This window comes from Piliocolobus tephrosceles, chromosome 14 (assembly GCF_002776525.5).
Source record: "Piliocolobus tephrosceles isolate RC106 chromosome 14, ASM277652v3, whole genome shotgun sequence".
Taxonomy (NCBI): domain Eukaryota; kingdom Metazoa; phylum Chordata; class Mammalia; order Primates; family Cercopithecidae; genus Piliocolobus; species Piliocolobus tephrosceles.
In genome coordinates, this window is record NC_045447.1 from 76695774 (window position 1) to 76716260 (window position 20487).

The window sequence follows — 20487 nt, forward strand, 5'->3', positions numbered from 1 at the left end:
AACCTCTTAGATCTTATAAGTAAACTCAGTAAAGCTGAAGGACACAAAATCAACATACAAAAATGAGTACCATTTCTATACATCAATAATGAACTAGCTGAAAAAGACATTTAAGACGGCAATCCTATTTATAGTAGCTACAAAATTAAACTAGAATAAATTTAACCAATAAGGTAGAAGACCTCTATAAGGAAAACTACAAAACAGTGATGAAAAAACTGAAGAGGAAACAAACAGTCCATACTCATGGATCTGAGGAATTACGTTACAATGATCAAGCTGGTCAAAGTGATCTACAGATTCAATGCAATACCTATCAAAATATCAACTTCATTTTTCAAAGAAATAGAAAAAACAATTATAATATTCTCATGGAACCAAGAGAGCCCAAAAAGCCAAAGCAATCCTGATCAAAAAGAATAAAGCTGGAGGCATCTCACTATCTGACTTCAAAACATATCAAGGCTATGTTACACAAACCAAACAATATAGTACTGATATAAAAACAGACACATAGACCAATATTCGCAACAAAACAGACAACTCAGAAATATATTCACAAATTTACAGCCAATGGCTTTTCAACAAAGTTGCAAAGAATATACATTAGGGAACGAACACCTTCTTCAATAAATGGTGCTGGAAAAACTCAATATCCATTTGCAAAAGGATGAAACTAGAATAAAAATCAACTCATACCTCTCCCCATATATAAAATATATAAAATTTTATATAAAATCAACTCTCCCCATATATAAAAATCAACTCAAAATGGATTTAAGGCCTGAATGAAAGAAACAAAAGTATAAAACTACTAGAAGAAAACATAGGAGAAACATTCCAGATGCTAAAAAAACAAAAATAACAAACGGGACTAAATTAAACTAAAAAAATTTCTGCATAGCAAAGGAAACAATCCAACGGAGTAAAGAAATAACCTTCCTTGTGAATGGTAGACAATATTTGCAAACTATTCATCTGACAAGAAACTAAAAACCAGAATATACAAGTAGCTCAAACAACTCAACGGTTAAACAAAACATTCCCATTAAAAAGTGGGCAAAAGACATAAACATTTTTTCAAAAGAAGACATGGATGGCCAACAGGTATATCAAAAAAGGCTCAACATCACTAATCATCAGGAAAATGAAAATCAAAACCACAAGATACCATCATCTTAACCCAGTTAGAATAGCAATTATTAAAAAGACAAAATAACAGATGCTGATGAGAATGCAGAGAAAAGGGAACTTGCTGTGGTGGGAATATAAATTAGTACAGTCATTACAAAAAACAGTATGAAGATTTCTCAAACAGTAAAAATAGAACTACCATATGATCCAGCAATCCCACTGTTAAGTATTTATGCAAAAGAAACAAAAGAAACATGAAAGGGATATTTGCACTTCCATGTTTATAGCCACACTGTTAACATTAGCAAAGATATGGAATTAACCTAAGTGTCCACCAACAGATAATCATTTCAACTGAGTCAGAAAAAAAATCTGACAAAACTCAATATCCTTTCATGCTAAAAATACTCGACAAACTATGAATAGAAACAAACTATCTCAAGATAATAAAAAGGCAATATGTAAAAAACCTATAGCTGGCTAGGCGTGATGGCTAACAGCTGTAATCCCAGCACTTTGGGAAGCCGAGGCAGGTGGATCACCTGAGGTCAGGAGTTCAAGACGAGCCTGGACAATATGGTGAAACCCTGTCTCTACTAAAAATACAAAAAATTAGCCAGGCACTGTGGCAGGCACCTGTAATCCCAGCTACTTGGGAGGCTGAGGCAGAAGAACTGCTTGAACCCAGGAGGTGGAGGTTGCAGTAAGCCGAGATCACACCATTGCACTCCAGCCTGGGCAACAGAGCAAGAAAAAACCAACAATGACAACAACAAAAACAAACAAAAAACAAAAACAAACAAAAAACTTGTAACCAGCATCAAACTCGATGGTGAAAAGATGGAAAGCTTTTCCTCTAAGGTCAGAATTAAGACAAAGATGCCCATTCTCACCACTTCCATTCAACATAATACTGAAAGCCCTAGCCAGAGCAATCAGCAAGGAAATGAAATAAAATAAATCTCACTTGGAAATGAGTTAGTATAATTATATGTTTGAAGATGACAGACATGATCTTATAGAGTATCTTGTCTTTAGAGTAAAGACTCTAAAGATTCCACAACAACAACAACAACAAAACCTATTAGAATGAAAGAATTCAGGAAAACTGCAGAGTACAAAATCAACACAGAAAAATCAGCAAACCATAACATCAAAAATAACAAAGTACTTAGGACTAAACATAACCAAGTAGGCAAAAGACTTCTATAGTGAAAACTGCAAAATATCACTGAAAGAAATGAGACACAAATAAATGAAAAAGTATCCTCTGCTCATGGATTAGAAAATTTAATACTGTTAAGATGTCAATACTATCCAAAGCGATCTACAGTCAACGTAACTCCTTTCAAAATCCTAACAGCATTTTTAACAGAAACAGAAAAATCCATCCTAAAATTCATATGGATTCCCAAGAGACCTCGAATAGACAAAACTTGAAAATAACAAAGTTGGACATCTCATATTTCCTGACAGCAAAACTTACTAGTAGGCTATGGCAATCAAAATACTGTCGTACTGGCATAAAGATATATACATATAGACCAACAGAATAAAACACAGAGTCCAGAAATACACTCTTGCATAAACAGTCAAATTATTTTCCACAAGGCTACCTAGACCATTTATGGGGGAAAAGGAAAGAAAGTCCTTTCAACAAACAGCATTGGGAAAACTGGATATCCACATGTAAAAAGATAAAGTTGGACCCTTATCTTATACCATATACAAAAATTGTCTCAAAATGATCACAACTCTAAACAGAAGACCTCACCCTATAAAACTCTTAGAAGAAAGCACAAGGCAAAAACTTCATGACTTTGGATTTGAAAACAATTTCTTGGATATGATACTGAAAGCACAGGCAACCAAAAACATAGGTAAGACAGACTTCATCAAAATTGAAAATGTTGTGCATCAGTGGCCACTACCAAGAGGGTAAAAATGTAACCCTTGAAATAGAAGAAAATACAGTCATGTGTCACTTTAACAAGAGTGGATAAGTTCCAAGAAAGGCATCACTAGGCAATTCTGTCATCATGTGAACATCACAGTGTGTACTTACACAAACCTAGATGTTACGGCCTACTACACACCTTCGCTATATGGTACACCCTATCACTCCTAGGATACAAGCCTGTATAGCATATTACTGTACTGAATACATAAGCAATTGTGCCACAATGGTAAATATTTCGATATCTAAATACATCTAAACATAGAAAAAGCAATGCATTGTACTATATAAAATTTATACTGTCACTAGGCAAGAAACATTTTTCAGCTCCATTAGAATTTTACAGGGCCACCATCGTATATAATGCAGTCTGTTGACAGAAACATCTCAAAACATCATTACTTGGAGCAAAACTGTATTAAAAACCACATATCTGATAAAAGATTATACCCAGAATACATGAAGCATTACAACTCAACAAAAAATAACCCAAGAAAAACAATGGGCAAAGAACTTCAACAGACAGTCCTTCAAAGAAGGCATATAGATGACTTACAAGTACATAAAAGATGCTCAATATTAATAATCACTGGGGAGATGCAAACCGAAACCATGAGATACCACTTTGGACCCAATGGAATGGCAATCATCAAAACAACAGAAAACAAGTACTGGCAAGGACGTGAAGAAATTGGAACCACTGTATTGCTGGTAAGAATGTAAAATGATGTAGCACCGTGGAAACACAGTATATGGCAATTTCTTAAAAATAAAAAAAAAAAGCAAAATTTCTCAAAAAACAAAACAAGAAAACAGAATAACAAAATGAAACAGCAAGTCCACTTCTGGGTATGTACCCAAAATAAGTAAAGCAGGGATCTGGATATTTGTCTACCCAAGTTCACAGCAGCATTACTCACAATATCCAAGAGGTAAAAGCGGCCCATGTGTCCATCAACAGATGAATGAATAAAACAAAATACAGTATGTACATATACACTGGAATATCATTCTGCCTTAAGAAGGAAGGAAATTTTGGTACATGCTACAGCATGGATAAAACTTAAGACATGCTGAGCGCAATAAGTCAATCACAAAAAGACAAATACTGTGTGGTTCCAATTGTCTGAGGTACCTACACTAGTCAAATTCATAAAGACAGAAAATACAATAGTAGTTTCCAGGGACTGATGGGATGAGAAAACCAGGAATTACCGTTTATGGTGCATGAAGTTTCAGTTCGGGAAAATGAAAATGAAAGTTCTTGATACTGATGGTGGTAATGGTGCATGACAATGTGAACGTACTTAACACTGCAGAACTTTGCAAATTATATATCTGCTAAATAATTTGTATCAAGGATATATAAAGAACTCTTATAACTCAATAATAAGAGAAATATTCCACTTAAACAAAAATGGTCTGGGCATCGTGGCTCACACTTATAATCCTAACACTTTGGGAGGACAGTCCGAGGATGGGAGTTTAAGACCAGCCTGGGCAACTTATGGAGACCCTGTCTCTACAAAATTTTTAAATAAGTGAGGCATGGTGTTGTGCACCTGTAGTCCCAGCTACTAGGGAGGCTGGGGTGGAAGGATCACTGGAGCCCAAGAGTTTGAAGCTGCAGTGAGCCAAGATCAGATCACTATTTTTTGTTTGTTTGTTTTTTAAATAGACAAAGGATTTGAATAGATAATTAACTACATAGGTATAGTGAAATGGCTAATAAGATATATATATGGAATAAGATATATAAATAGCTAATAAGCACGTGAAACCATGCCAAACATTTTTTAGCCATTAAAAAAATACCAAATTAAAGCCACAAATATGACACCACTGCAAACCCTCTAGAATGGATGTGGAGAAACAGAAACTTTCATACATTATTGGTGGGACTGTAAAATGCTACAGTCACTTTGGAACAAAGTTTTGCACTTTACCAAAAAGTTAAACTTGCCATATGATTTAGTAGTTGCACTCCTAGGTATCTCTCTAGAAGAACATTTATTCACACAAAGACATGTATACAAATGTTTACAGCAGTATTACAATGATTCAAAATGAGAGTATTATTCATAGTGACTCAAATACTCTCAACTGGTGAATGGAGATAAAAATGTGGCACACCCAACTAATGGAAAAATATTCGGCAACAAAAAGGAATACTACCACACAGACATAGAGTGTGAAATAATAGATGTCAGACTCAGAAGGATGAGAAGGGGATAAAGGATAAGAAGTTACTTATGTGTACAATGCACATTCTTTAGCTGATGATTACACTAAAAGCCTAGACTTCACCACTGTGCAACATATCCATGTAAAAAAACTGCACTTGCACCCCTTAATTTACACATATTTTGAAAAAAGAAATATTATGACCTGGATGCACCCAAAAACATTATGCTCAATGAAAACCAAACACAAATGACTATATACCATATGATTTCATTGATACGAAAATTTCAGGAAGCTAAATCCAGACGGACAAAAGTAGGCCAAGGTTTTCTGAGGCTGGAGTGGGAGAAGAGGTTGATGACAAATGGGCATAGTGCTTTTTAAGGTTGATATATATATGTTCTAAAACTAGATTGTGATGATGGATGCACAACACTATAAATTTACTAAAAATCAATGTACACTTAGATGCATGTTTATGCACCTCAAAGCTCTTAAAAATTTAAACCATAGCAAATTCTGCAGTATATCTACAATAATATCCAAATTTTCATACGTAAATTTATGTATGATTTATGGTTGAAATAAGGTAAACCACTTGGGGGACAGTAGATTTGTGACAGCAACTCAAAGGAAAGCAATTGTAACTTAAAGGAAAGAAACCTCTCTGATTCTAACCAATTGATCCCTGCTCATTAGTAAGAAACCTGAATAAAGAAACTGTCTCAGTTTGTGGCAGGTGTAAATTCCAAAATATTTTTAAATTGTATTTTTACTATATTTTTTCTGATTAAATAAATTGCTTAACAAACGAATACAGGTGGAACACTTTAATGCAGGTCCTATACCACCATTTTAGATGACATACAAATACCGAAGTAAATAATCACACATGAAAAAATCTTTTTCAACTCCTCTTCAATCTTTTTTATTTAGGTAAGGAGAATATCTGAATGAGGTGCTGGTTTATTTCTAAGCACCTTGCATAAAAAGGGCTAATTGTCCTTTTTAACAAAGGAATAAGAGTTTGGCAGGAAACTATATTTTTCATAACTTTTTTTTTGAGAAAGGGTTTCACTCTGTCACCCAGGCTGGGTTGCCATAGTGCAATCATGGCTCACTGCAGCCTCAACCTCCTAGACTCAAATTACTCTGTAGTTCATCAAAATTTAAATAGTATACAGTCACCAGATTAGCTGAGACCACAGGCATGCACCACTATAGCCAGCTAATTTTTTTATTTGTATTTTTTATGGAGACGGGGGTCTCCCTATACTGTCCAGACTGATCTTGAACTCCTGGGCTCAAGTGATCCTCCCACCTAGGCCCCCAAAAGTGCTGACGTTACAGGTGTGAGCCACTGTGCCCAGCCTTATAAAATTGTTTTTATTGTATTCCTTCATAATACCTTCCATTCATATAAATGGTACTAGATTTCCATTTATGGTGAAAGTATAAATTCATTTATTTTGAAAGAGAATTTCAAGTTTAAAAGTTACAATGAATAGGTAGTATGAGAACACGGCAAAAGTCATGAATGAGAAATAAAAAGAATTTAAATTTGGGAAACTTTGCTTACTATGATGTAAAATACCTAGTCCATGGTAAACTCCAGATAAATATTTAACTATAATATGGATTATGTTAATGATTCATAAACACCTGAAGATGACTGCCAGGCACTGGCCTAGCAGAACGCACTGTGGTCCTGTGGTTGTGGTAGCCACAGAGGCAGATTCTCCTCTGCCTGTGGACAGGGGAAAAAGTGGGAAGAACTTTGTGTTGTGGTTTGAGTGCCAGCTTAGCCACAACAAAACAGAGTATCAGGCAAACTGCTAAGAATTTTGACGCCAATCCCTGGCTTCCAGACAGCATTTCTGGACTGGCCTGGGGTTTGGGGAATGAGACACTCTGAAGGGAAGGACACAAACCTGGCTGGCTTTGCCAACTGCTGATGGTAGAGCCTTAGGGCCTTGAGTGAACATAGGTGGCAGCCAGGTGGTGGTGACAGAAGGCCTTGGATGAGACCCAGTGCTCTGCTGGCTTCAGGTCTAACCCAGCTTAGTTTCAGTGGTAGTGGCAACAGGGGTGCTTGCAACAACACATCCCTAGTTCCAGGCGACTCAGCACAGACAGAGACTCCATTTGTTCAGAAGAAAGTTAAGGGAAAAGAACAAGAGTCTCTACCTGGTAATCCAAATAATTCTTCCAGATTTTATCCAAGACCACCAAGACAGTACCTCCGAGTCTGCAAAAACCACAGCATTATTGGGCATGGGGTCCAAGTCCCTTCGAATAACTGGAAAGACTTCTCAAGAAGGACAGGTACAAACAAGCCCAGACTGCGAAGACTACGATTAATACCTACCTCTTCGATGCCCAGACACCAATGAACACCTACAAGCATCAAATCAAGATCATCCAGGAAAACATGACCCCACCAAACAAAGTAAGTAAGGCAGGGACCAACTCTGGAAAAAGAGAGATAGATATGTGATCCCTCAGGCAGGAATTAAAAATAGCTATGTTGAGGAAAGTCAAACAAATTGAAAATAACACAGAGAAGGACCTCAGAATTCTATCACATTTTAAACAAAGAGATTTAAATTTTTAAAAATCAAGCAGCAATTCTAAACTTGAAAAATGCAACCAATAAACTGAAGAATACATCAGAGTCTCTTAAAGCAGAACTGATGAAGCAGAAGAAAGAATTAGTGAACTTGAAGACAGGTTACTTGAAAATATAGTCAGAGAAGTAAAGAAAAGAAAAAATAATAAGGAACAGTGAAGCATGCCTAAAAAATAGCATCAAAAGGGCAAATCTAAGAGGTATTGGCCTTAAAGAGGAAGTAGAGAAAGAGACCAGAGTAGAAAGTTCATTCAAAGGGATAAGAGAGAACTTCCCAAACCTAGAGAAAGATATCAGCATTCAAGTATGAGAAGGTTACAGAACGCCAAGCAGATTTAACCTAAAGAAGACTACCTTATGGCAGCTGGGCACAGTGGCTCACGTCTGTAATCCCAGCACTTTGGGAGGCCGAGGTGGGTGGATCATGAGATCAGGAGATCGAAACCATCCTGGCTAACACGGTGAAACCCTATGTCTACTAAAAATACAAAAATTTAGCTGGGCATAGTGGCAGGCGCCTGTAGTCCCAGCTACTCAGGAGGCTGAGGCAAGAGAATGGTGTGAACCCAGGAGGGAGAGCTTGCAGTGAGCCAAGATTGTGCCACTGTACTCCAGTGTGGGCAACAGAGGAAGACTCTCGTCAAAAAAAAAAAAAGGAGACTATTTTATGGCATCTATAGACTCTCAAAGGTCAAGGATAAAGAAAGATCCAAAAAATGGCAACAGAAAAAAAAAGAAACAAATAACATACAATAGAGTTCCAATATGTCTGGTAGCAGACTTTTCAGTAAGAACTTTACAGGCCATATTTCAACAATATGTGTAAAGTGCTGACAAAAAAACAAACAAACAAAAGCATTTACCCTATAATAGTATATCCAGTGAAAATATCCTTCAAGCATGAAGGAGAAATAAAGACCTTCACAGACAAAAAAAAAAAAAAAAAAAAAAAAAAACCTGAGAGTTCATCAACACTGGATCTACACTACAAGAAATGCTAAAGGGAGTTGTTCAATCTGAAAGAGTATTTAATGACCAAGAAGAAACCATCAGGGGTACAACTCGCTGGTAATAGTAAGTACATAGAAAAACACAGAAGAGTATAACTCCTTCTACTTGAGTAGTTTACACACCACAATTACACTCTTATTTTATAACTTCAAATAAATAACCTAATGATGTCTCTTATAAGAGTGTTATTGTAGTGTGTAAACTGCTCTTAAGTAGAAAGACTGATGAAATGAACCAATAAAAAATAATAACTACAACTTTTCAAGACAGTACAGTAAGACATAAACAAAAAAGTTAAAAAGCAGAGGGATGAAATTAAAGTGTAGAGTTTTAATTACACTTTAAACACTTTTTGTGTGTTTGTCTGCTTATACAATCAGTGTTGTTATGAGTTTAAAATAATGGGTTATAAGATAGTATTTGCAAGCCTCACAGTAAACTCAAATCAAAAACACACAACAGATACACAAAACACAAAAAGCAAGAAATTAAATCATGGCACAAGAGAAAACGACCTTCACTGAAAGGAAGACAGCAAGTAAAGAAAGAAGACCACTAAACAACCAGAAAATATATATCAAAATGACACAAGTCCCTACTTATCAATAATAGCATTGACTATAAATGGACCAAACTCTCCAATCGAAAGATAGAGAGTGGCTGAATGGATGAAAAAACAAGATCCACTGATCTGTTGCCCACAAGAAACACACTTCACATACAAAGGTATGCACAGACTGAAAATAAGGGGATGAAAAAGATATTACATGCCAATGGAAACCAAAAGAGCAGGAGTAATTATATAAATACCGACAAAACAGATTTCAAGACAAAAATTATGAGACAAAGTATGTCATTATATACTGAGAAAAGAGTCAATCCAGCAACAGAATATAACAATCATATGTATATATGCACCCAACACACTCAGATATATAAAGCAAATATATATCTTTGCTTTCTCTTTAGGGCTAAAGAGAGAGCTAGATCTCAATATAATAGCTGGAGACTTTAACAAGAACAATTCTGGAAATCATACAAACACTTGGAAATTAAACAATATGTTCCTGAATGACGAATGGGTCAGTGCAGAAATTAAGAAGCAAACTGAAAACTTTATTGAAACAAATGATAATGGAAATACAACATACCAAAAGTTATGGGATACAGCAAAAGCAGTACTAACAGAGAAATTTCCAGCTATAAGTACCTACATCATAAAAGAAGAAAAAATTGCCGGGGATAGCGGCTCACGCCTAAATCCTAGCACTTTGGGAGCTGAGGTGGGCAGATTGCTTGAGCTCAGGAATTTGAGAACAGCCTGGGAAACATCTCTACAAAAATTAGCTGGGCATGGTGGCATGCAACTCCCAACTATTTGGGAGGCCAAGGTGAGAGGATCACATGAACTTGGGAGGTTAAGGCTACAGTGAGCTGAGATTGCATGACTGCACTCTAGCCTGGGGAATAAAGTGAGACCCTATCTCAGAAAAGAAGAAGAAAAACTTCAAATAAATAACCTAATGATGCCTCTTAAACAACTAGAAAAGCAAGAGCAAACAACCCAAAATTAGTAACAGAAATAATAAAGATGGAACAGAAATAAATTAACTTGAAGAAAATAATCCAAAAGACTAAAGAAACAAAAAGTTGCTCTTTAGAAAAGATAAACAAAACTGACAAACTTTAAAAGAGAAAACCCAAATAAATAAAATCAGAGATAAGAAAGGAGACATTACAATTGATACCACAAAAATTCAAAGGATCATCAGAAACTACTGTCAGCAACTATATGCCAATAAATTGGAAAATCTAGATGAAGTGGATAAATCCCTAAGCACATACAACCTACCAAGATTGAACCATGAAGAAATTCAAAACCTGAACAGACCAACAATGAGATTGAACCTGTAATAAAAAGTCTCCCAGTAAAGAAAAGCCCAAGACCCAATGGTTTCACTGCTCAATTCCAACAAACATTTAAAGAAGAACACCAATACTACTGAAACTGTTTTGAAAAATACAGGAGGAGGGAGTACTTCCAAACTCATTCTATGAGGCCAGGATTACCCTCATACCAAACCCAGACAAAGACACATCAATAAAGAAAACTACAGGTCAGTGTTTCTGATGAACATTGATGCGAAAATCCTGAACAAAATACAAGCTAACCAGATTCAACAATATATTAAAAAGATCATTCATCATGAACAAGTGGGATTTATTCCAGGAATGCAAGGATGGTTCAACATATGCAAATCAATCAATGTGATACATCAACAGAATGAAGGACAAAAACTATATGATCATTTCAACTGAAGCTGAAAAAGCATTTCATAAAAATTCAACATCCCTTCATAAAAACCCTCAAAAAACTGGGTATAGAAGGAATATACCTCAACATAATAAAAGCCATATATAACAGACCCATAGCTAGTATCATACTGAGTACATAAAAACTGAAAGCCTTTCCTCTAAGATCAGGAACCCGACAAAGATGCCCACCTTCACTACTGTTATTCCACACAGTACTGGAAGTGTCCATCAACAGATGGATGGATAAAGAAAATGTGGTACTTATACATAATGGAGTACCACTCAGTTATTAAAAAAAAAAAATGAGATCCAGTCATTTACAACAACATGGATGGAACTAGAGTTTGTTATGTTAAGTGCAATAAGCCAGGCACAGAGAGACGAACATAGAAAGTTCTCACTTATTTTGTGGGATCTGAAAATCAAAACAATTGAACTCACGGTGAGAGAGAGTAGAAAGATGGTTACCAGAGGCTGGGAAAGAAAGGTAGCCGGGGGGATAGGAAGGGAGGTGGGAACAGCTAATGGGTACAAAAAAAAGAGAATGAGTATGACCTAGTATTTGACAGCACAACAGGGTGACTACAGATTGCAGTGAGCTGAGATTGTGCCACTGCACTCCAACCTGGGCAACTGAAGTGAAATCCTGTCTCAAAACACACACACACACACACACACACACACAAACACCTACTGTGTTCTCACAAAAATTAAAAAACTAAAACTTAAAAAAAATTGCTATGCCACACATAGGACAAATACCTTAAATTCATTAATATTAAAAATGTTTATTAAACATCTTCTTTGTACAGGCACTATAGATAATACAAATCAAAATAGTTTCTGTGCTCCAGAAATGTATAATCTAGTTGGAGAAATAAAGCATAAGTGCAAAACTTACAATATAAAGCAGTAGTTCAAAGGAAAAAGCAAAATTGTCTCTGAAGATGACATGATCTTATATGAAAACCCTAAAATCCACCAAAAAAAATGTAGAACTAAGAAATGAATTTAGTAAAGTCGCAAGATATAAAATCAACATACAAAAATAAGTTGTGTTTCTACACAAGAACCATGAGTATCTAAAAAGTAAATTAAGAAAACATGGCTGGGCGTGGTGGCTCATGCCTATAATCCCAGCACTTTGGGAGGCCAAGGCAGGCAGATCACCTGAAGTCAGGAATCGAGACCAGCCTGGCCAACATGGTGAAACCCCATCTCTACTGAAAATACAAAAATTAGCTGGGTGGTCGCAGGCACCTGTAATCCCAGCTACTCAGGAAACTGGGACAGGAGAATCGCTTGAACCCGGGAGGCGGAGGTTGCAGTGAGCTGAGATTGCTCCATTGTACTCCAGCCTCAGTGAAAAGAGTGAGACTTTGTCTTAAAAAAAAAAGAAAAAGAAAAAGAAAAGACAACAATACCATTTACAGTAGCATCAAAAACACTAAATACTTAGAATACATTTAACCAACACTAAACACTATAAAATGCTGATGAAAAAAACTGAAGAAGGCACAAATACATGGCTGGATATCTTATGTTCATGGATTGGAAGAATTAATATTGTTAAAATGTCCATACCATCCAAACCAATCTACGGATTCAATGCAATCCCTACCAGAATTCCAATGATATTTTCACATAAATAGAAAAACAATCTAAAATTTATACAGAACCACAATAGCCCATGAATAGCCAAGGCCATCTTGAGAAAGAACAACAAAGCTGGAAGTGTCACATTACCTATGTGTTAGTCCGTTTTCACACTGTTATAACAAACTTCCCTGAGATTTGGTAATTTATAAAGAAAGAGGTTTAGTAGATTCAGTTCCGTAATGGCTGATGAGGCCTCAGGAAACTTATAATCATGGCAGAAGGGGAAGCGGGCACTTGTTACATGGTGGCAGGCACGAGAGATACACCATGTGTAGAAGGAACAGTCAAACACTTATAAAACCATCAGATCTCATGAGAACTTACTATCACAAGAACAGCACGGGGAAAACTGACTCTATGATCTAAAGACCTCCTACCAGGTCTTGCCCTCCATACATGGGGATTATAGGGATTACAATTAGAGATGAAATTTGGGTGGGGAAACAGAATCAAACCATATCAACCTGATTTCAAAAGCTATAGTAATCAAAATAGTATGGTACTGACATAAAAAGAGATACACAGACCACTGCAACAGAATGGAGTCCAGAAATAAAACCACACATGCATATATGGTCAATTAATCTTTCACAAAGTGCTAAGGATGAAGAAAACACATCCTGCAATACTGACTTTTCAACATCATAAACAGTGTTGGGAAAACTGGATATCCACATGCAAAAGAAGGACACTGGACCCTTATCTTACACTATCAACTCAAGAAGGATTAAATAGGGACGGGGAAGGGAGGATGGTTAATGGGTACAAAAAACAGAAAGAAAGAATGAATAAGGACTGGGTGTGGTGGCCAGATAACTTGTGTCCAGGAATCTGAGACTGGCTTGGGCAACATGGCAAGACCCCATCTCTACAAAAAATTAACTAGGCATGGTGGCACACATCTGTAGTCCCAGCTACTCAGGATGCTCAAGTGGGAGAACTGCTTGAGCCCAAGAGGTCGAGGCTGCAATAAGCCATGCTCATGACACTGCACTCCAGAGTGACAAAGTGAGACCCTGTCTCAAAATAGTAATGATGATGATGATGAATAAAATCTAGTATTTGATAGCACAACAGGGTGACTACAGTCCTGTATCAAAATATCCCATATACCCCATAAATACACAGATCTATGTACCCACAAAAATTAAAAGAAGAAGGATCAAAGACTTAAATGTAAAACCTGAAACCATACAAATCCTAGAAGAAAATGGGAAAAACACCCTGACATCTGTTTTCATGATGGCATTCTGGATGACATCAAAAGCACAGGTAACAAAAGCAAAAATAAACAAGCAGGATTACATGAAATTAAGTTATTGTACAGTAAACAATCAACAATATAAAAAGGCAACCTATGGAATAGGAGAAAATATATACATCTAAAAGGGGACTAATATCCAAGATATGTAAGGAACTCATACAACTCAGTAGCAAAAAGCAAAACAAAACAAATAACCTAATTTAAAAATGGACAAGAGATCTGAACAGATGTTTTCCCAAAAAACAACCAATGACCAGTAGATGCTCAATACACTAATCATCAGGGAGATGCAAATCAAAACTATAAGATATCTCATACCTGCTAGGATATCTATGATCAAAAAGTCAAATTATAACAAGTGTTGGCAAAGATGTGGAGAAAAGGGATCCCCTCCCTGTACACTGTTGATGGGACTGCGAAATGGTACAGTCATTATGGAAAACAGAAGTTCCTTAAACCAAAAACAGGACTATCACATGATCCAACAATCCCACTTCTAGGTATATATCCAAAGGAATTGAAATCAGTATCTCAAAGAGATATCTGCACTCTCATATTCTTTGCAGCATTATTCAAAGTAGCAAAGATATGGAAACAACCTAAGTGTCTGTCAATAGATGAATGGATAAAGAAAATGTAACACACACACATACACACATGAAATATTATTCAGCCTTTAAAAAACAAGGAAATCCTGCCATCTGCAACAACATGGACGAAACTTAAGGACATCATACTAAGCAAGCAAGACATAAAACAACTGCATGATCTCATATATGGAATATAAAGACGTCAAACTCATAGAAACAGAAGAGTAGAACAATGATTGCTAGGGGCTAGGAGGTGGATGAAATGAGAGTACTTCGGTCAAAGGTACAAATTTTCAGGTATAAGATGAATACGTTCTGGGGACCTAATGTATGCCACAGTAACTATCATTAATAATGATATTTATTTCCATAATTAACACATATCATATACTTGAAATTCGCTAAGAGAGTAGGTCTTAAGCGTTCTCATCCCACATATAAAAAAAGAGTTAACTGTGTGAAATGGTGGATCTGTTAATTAGACTGACTGTGGTTATCAATTCACAGGGTAGATCCAAGTATTGCACAGTACACCTTAAATATATACAATTTTTACTTGTCAATTATACCTCAACAAAGCTGGTAGTAGGGGGGAAGCAGCAGTTCATCAGAAAAATGAACACTTATGGTTATGGTAGGTAAAAAGAATGACTCATAAAGAAAGGATTTCAACAGCAGTTAAAGGATGGATAATATTCGGACAGGCAGAAATAAGGCAAGAGAACATTCCAAGAAGGGAGTGTCTGTGATATCAAACTAAGGAGTTTGAACTTCATTCTCTAATCAACAGCGAACCCTAGAAGACTTCAGAGCAGTGAATTTATAAAGAAGGCTCTCTGGAGGCAGTAAGTAATAGAGTTAAAAGGGTGAGAAATGGGAATGCTGGGAAAATACAAATAAAATGGTCTTCCTGAGGTCACACAGTTAATCATATACCTGATCCAAAGCTTGGTTCTTTTCAAAGATCATTGTTTTTTTTCCATGATTAGCACACCAGTGGGAACTAAGTTTTTGCTCAGGATTACTAAATGACATACAATTTATTTTATAAGCCTAGCAATTACTTGCCCATTTCAGCTTTTTATTAGCTACCTACAACAGTGATAACTCACAAGATTTATCATATTAACACACTAACATCTTTACACAGTTCACATATAACATGTCTCTTCATCCCTTTTATACACATCTGTATTTTACAGTTGGTGTTCAAAAATGCTTCTGAAGGTAATTTAAATGTTTAAAGTCAGTGACGTGAAAAATGAGATATGATTATACATCTAATTTAGAATGGCTACATTCAAAGGTATCATTTTGATGTTCACATATATAGACTTTCATATTCACAGTTAGTATATTAAAGGAGTAATTCTGGGCCCCCAGTACAATATAAAATGTAATTCATCTCACACTACACCTATGTCAATCATAAATCATAACCTACCTTATATAGCAGTTTCATCCTCAAAGCTGAAACTAGTCCTTTTACAACAACCTTAGCAGAAATGTATCAACTGCCCCTAGTAAAGTTCTACCTCTACCACCCCAATGTAGCCTACACATACTGAGCTTTTTTAACACCTTTTTGGGGGCTCCAAAATGTAACATTGGGGCTCCAATATAAAAAAGCTAAGTGACTATCTAGAGGCTCTTTTGTTCATAAACAACACTATACTGTATTTCTCAACTTCGGGGTAGGAAATAATTATTAACAGATATGAGTCTATAACAGTGGAATTTCGAATACCTACTTAGGACAGTAGGTATAAGTAGTACATAAAAGTTCACTAGAAGACTCATATAGTGTACAGTTAGAGACTTCAACAGAGATTCACAGTCTTATGAAGCATCATTGTACACATACAATTTCCACAATTCTTTTGAACATTAAAACAACCAGCTTAGATGACCAAACGACTGTCCCTTCCATAAGGCTAGTTGTCTCTCTTTAAAACCTATCCCTCCTAAGAGAGCTTGATTTACTAAGTGAGCCCTAACAAAATTTCAAGTAAGCAAACCTTGTTTTATCATCTCTATGAGCATGTCTCCCTGCCTTCAAATGCCCTCAAGCAGCTGTTAAGACTTCAACTCTGTAGAATCCTGTAGATCTTCAAAATATTAACATAAAATTACTTGCATCTACAGCCTCTCAAAAGTCAAAGCGTTTAGCAGCTCCATTAGAACTTTTAAAACCAATTCACTCTAAATTATGGAAGTATAACTGACAGCCCTTTAATTTACCTAATGGCATTTTCACTTTTAAATGAAGTGTGTTAATCTAAATTTATTTTAACTTATATACTTTCAGTAAGTTTAGAAATTAGAAAATCAAAATGAAAACTTTCATACAGAGTAAGAAAGCGCATATCCCAGGAAGAGAAGATTGGAAGCTGGAGTCTAGCATAAGTATCCCACTCACTTAGGCATGTAATCATACACCTTATAATCACTTGGTTCAATACCTGATTTTTTTTTTTTTTTTTTTTTTTAAGACAGAGTCTTGCCCTGTCGCCAGGCTGGAGTACAGTGGTGGAATCTTGGCTCACTGCAACCTCTGCCTCCTGGGTTCAAGCGATTCTCCTGCCTCAGCCTCCCGAGTAGCTGACACTACAGGTGCACGCTACCACCCCCAGCTAATGTTTTTGTGTTTTTAGTAGAGACTGGGTTTCACCATGTTGGCCAGGATGGTCTCATCTCTTGACCTCGTGAATACCTGATTTTTTTTAAGTGACGACAAAGCTGGTGCCCAGAGACCAAGGTTAACCACTCATACTACAGTACTATGCAGCCTCCTGTAAGGTATCCTGCATTTCATTTCACTCCAGACCTCTAAACCCATGGGTTCCCTACAGCCTAACTTCTGCACACTGCAACTTAGTAGTGGTGGTCCCTGGACTTCCGTGGAAAAAGGAAGCTGCATGTGAGGTGAGAATTTGAAAGAAGAGTATAAATAGTTTAAATTCCAGGATTGTCTTGGATTTCTAGATGTGGTATCTAACTCCAAAACCAAACAATGGACATTCTTAAGAATATTCACAATGTCCCTAAATTAAAGCAAATTTTTGTGCTCCTCTTATGGGGGAATAAAGTGGTTTACAGGCTTCTGGTCAATTCATACTGTTTACTTTTATTTAAAATTAACTTAGGTCTGCCTTTTTAAAGGTAAGAAAAGTTAAATTTTAGACGTAAAGTCTAAATTTGTTACATTCAAAAGGAATTATGTACTAAATTCAAAAGACAATTTAAATTCAAGTTCCATTTTTTCTGCATGTGCTTTAAAGTTAATAGTTATATACACCTAAACAAATTAAAAATTATTCAGCTGGCATATACATTGTAAACGAGTATCTTATTTAGGAACCAGATGATACTTTATAGATATATGTGTATATATTTACACGTTTATATATATACACACATACATACATATTCAAAATACAATCAAGCACTAGACAAAATAGTCATATTATTGGTATTATGATTTTATAAGTTTGTTTTGTTCTGATTTGCATTTGAAAATTAGATCCGCCAAAACTTGATGGCAAATAGTCTGATTTACAGCCCAACTATGACAGTCACAGGAGACAGCAGAATTACCCGTCACTAAATCCCATCACCAGTTTTACCAGGGATGTGGGTGAGGACGGTCAAGGGCATTACAGGCAATCGAATAGTAACACACAAAGATTTGGGGATTTTATCAAACTAAAACCAGTATTTCACGAAGATCTAATAAGGACAAGGTCACAACCTATCCCACATGGTCAAATTAACTTGGAAAGGAGAAAAACTTCACTCTGACATCGATTGGTACTGCCTTCTTTGGGGAGGAAAAAGAGCATTTTTATACTCTGAACTCCGTCGTTCTCATTGACAAAGTTATAGCAGTGTTTGTAGAGAGTAGGGAGTATCCCATCCACCACTTCTTTCTCGTATCTACTCAATACAAGAAAGAAAAAGATAACCAGGACTTAAAGCAAAAACAATTCAGTTCCATGCTCCTCCCAAGCCTTATTATTTCCAGGTGTTATAACTGGGAGTTGTGCGGCCAGATTTGAGTTATACTTCCGCTCCTTTAACCCCCTACTCCAAAGAGTCCGAGAGCAGCAGCAAAGAGAAAGACCAACTCGAAAGTGGGGAAGGGATGTTGAAGAGGGGAGTTAAATAACCAGACCTTTAGTGAAGAATAAAGAATTCAAGCTGTAGTTTCTAGAAATAATTTATTACAGGCCTGTAAAGTCTGGCGCTGGGTAAAGCCCAAGAGGCTTTCCCTAACTCCAAAACAACGACCTTTAAAGGGAGGGAGGGTTGGGGCACCATAGCAGCCGGATTTCTAATTGTGGAAAGTTTAAACAAATTTGTTCCTCGGGGAATGGGGGAAGGGAGGGAAGAACAAGTCTGGGCTCGGCCGGGGAGCGTGCGGAGTCTGCACGGCGCGGCCGTCGGTCCAACGTGGGGAGGCTCAGGGATTTTCGGCAGCAGCGACTTCATCCACCCCGGACCGCCGGCTGGAGGACTTGCCCGGAGCCGGCGGGTACGTGCGGCCAAGTCGGTGGAACGAGGACGCGGACGGCGAAGGCAGGTGGGTCTGGCGCGAAGGGGCAGGGGTCCCGGTCGCTGGGTGGAAGTTGGGGGTGGGACGGCGCCGGGGGGCCGGGGAGGCAGCGGCGAAAGGCGGCGGGCGGCTCTACTTACTCGGCTGTACCAGATGCTGAGGCGGGCCGCGGCCAGCACGGCGAAGAAAGCCCTCTGCGGGTCGGACTGAACGTGGAAAGGCTCCTCGGCCGGGCTCCCCAGAGGGCACAGCAGCCTCTTGGGCCAGCCGCTCAGAAAATACATGGTCCGTGCGGAGCCACCGACGCCGGGGCCCCGGGCCCCCGGCTCCCAGCTGCGTCCGTCACACTCAGCGGCCCCGGGCTGGCAGCCCGCCTCCCACACCGCCACCGGCCGAGTCGGCGGCGGCGGCGGCGGCAGCTCGGGGCATCTGCTCGCTGGCCTGGCCGGGCCGGGCCGACGCGGGGCTGCGCGACGAAGGCACCCCCAAGCTGAAGGGGCCGAGTGTGGGGGAGGGAAGGGGAGGGAGAGTAGGGACAGCGAGAGGGCGGGAGGAGCGCGGAGGCCCGCCCCGGCCCCGCCCCTTCCTCAGGCCGCGCGGGCGTCACCACGCCGCGCCGCGTGGGTCGGGCCGGGGAGGGCCGGCGCGCGCGCTCTGGAGGCTCCTGCTGTTCCCCTAGCTGTATCCTGAAGCTCCGCCTAAGCCTCGCCCGCGGCTGCCTGGCTGCGTCGGCACTTGTGCTCGCTGGCCCAGCACTTGCTCCTCTCCCTAGCAATCTCCAGGGTTTTGCCTGGAGGACCTGGGCAACCGCCTGAGACTCCGAGACAAGTGGGGCGAGTCCAGGGATAACGCAGCAGCAAGGCGACTGGGCCCGTGGAACACGCCCTGGCCTGGCCAAATTGGACCTCCCTTCCGGATTGGCGGGGTCTCGGTGGGGGCGGGCCGGATGCCGAGGTGCTGGAGTCACGTGACGCCCTGCGCGGATTCCCACTCTGGGCTGCTGGCCTACTGTGGCTATAGATGGCTGTAGGGGCTTTTACCGTGTGAGCGCTTTGAATGCCGGGGTCTGCAGTGAGAGCTGGTGATGAAGCTCCTGCCCGCAGAAAGCTTACATCCCTAAGGGAGCGTTAATTTAGTCAGTAAATAAACCACTCACCATGAAAGTATTAAGTTCTGTCTTCTGCCTTT

General features: G+C 38.5%; 1 protein-coding gene across 2 annotated transcripts in view; it reads right to left on the bottom strand.

Annotated features, from left to right (window-relative positions):
* The window catches only part of RIC1 (RIC1 homolog, RAB6A GEF complex partner 1), a 158526-nt gene extending 138643 nt beyond the window's left edge, over nt 1-19883 (bottom strand). Inside the window, exon 1 of one of the 2 annotated variants that reach the window (XM_023213163.2) lies at nt 19440-19800. In XM_023213163.2, the coding sequence (XP_023068931.1) occupies nt 19440-19583 (144 nt within the window). In that variant the 5' untranslated portion in view covers nt 19584-19800. Of the gene's footprint in view, nt 1-19439 lie in introns of both variants that reach the window. The other variant, XM_023213164.1, reaches the window with a different exon arrangement.
* Nucleotides 19884-20487: the final 604 nt, after the last annotated feature.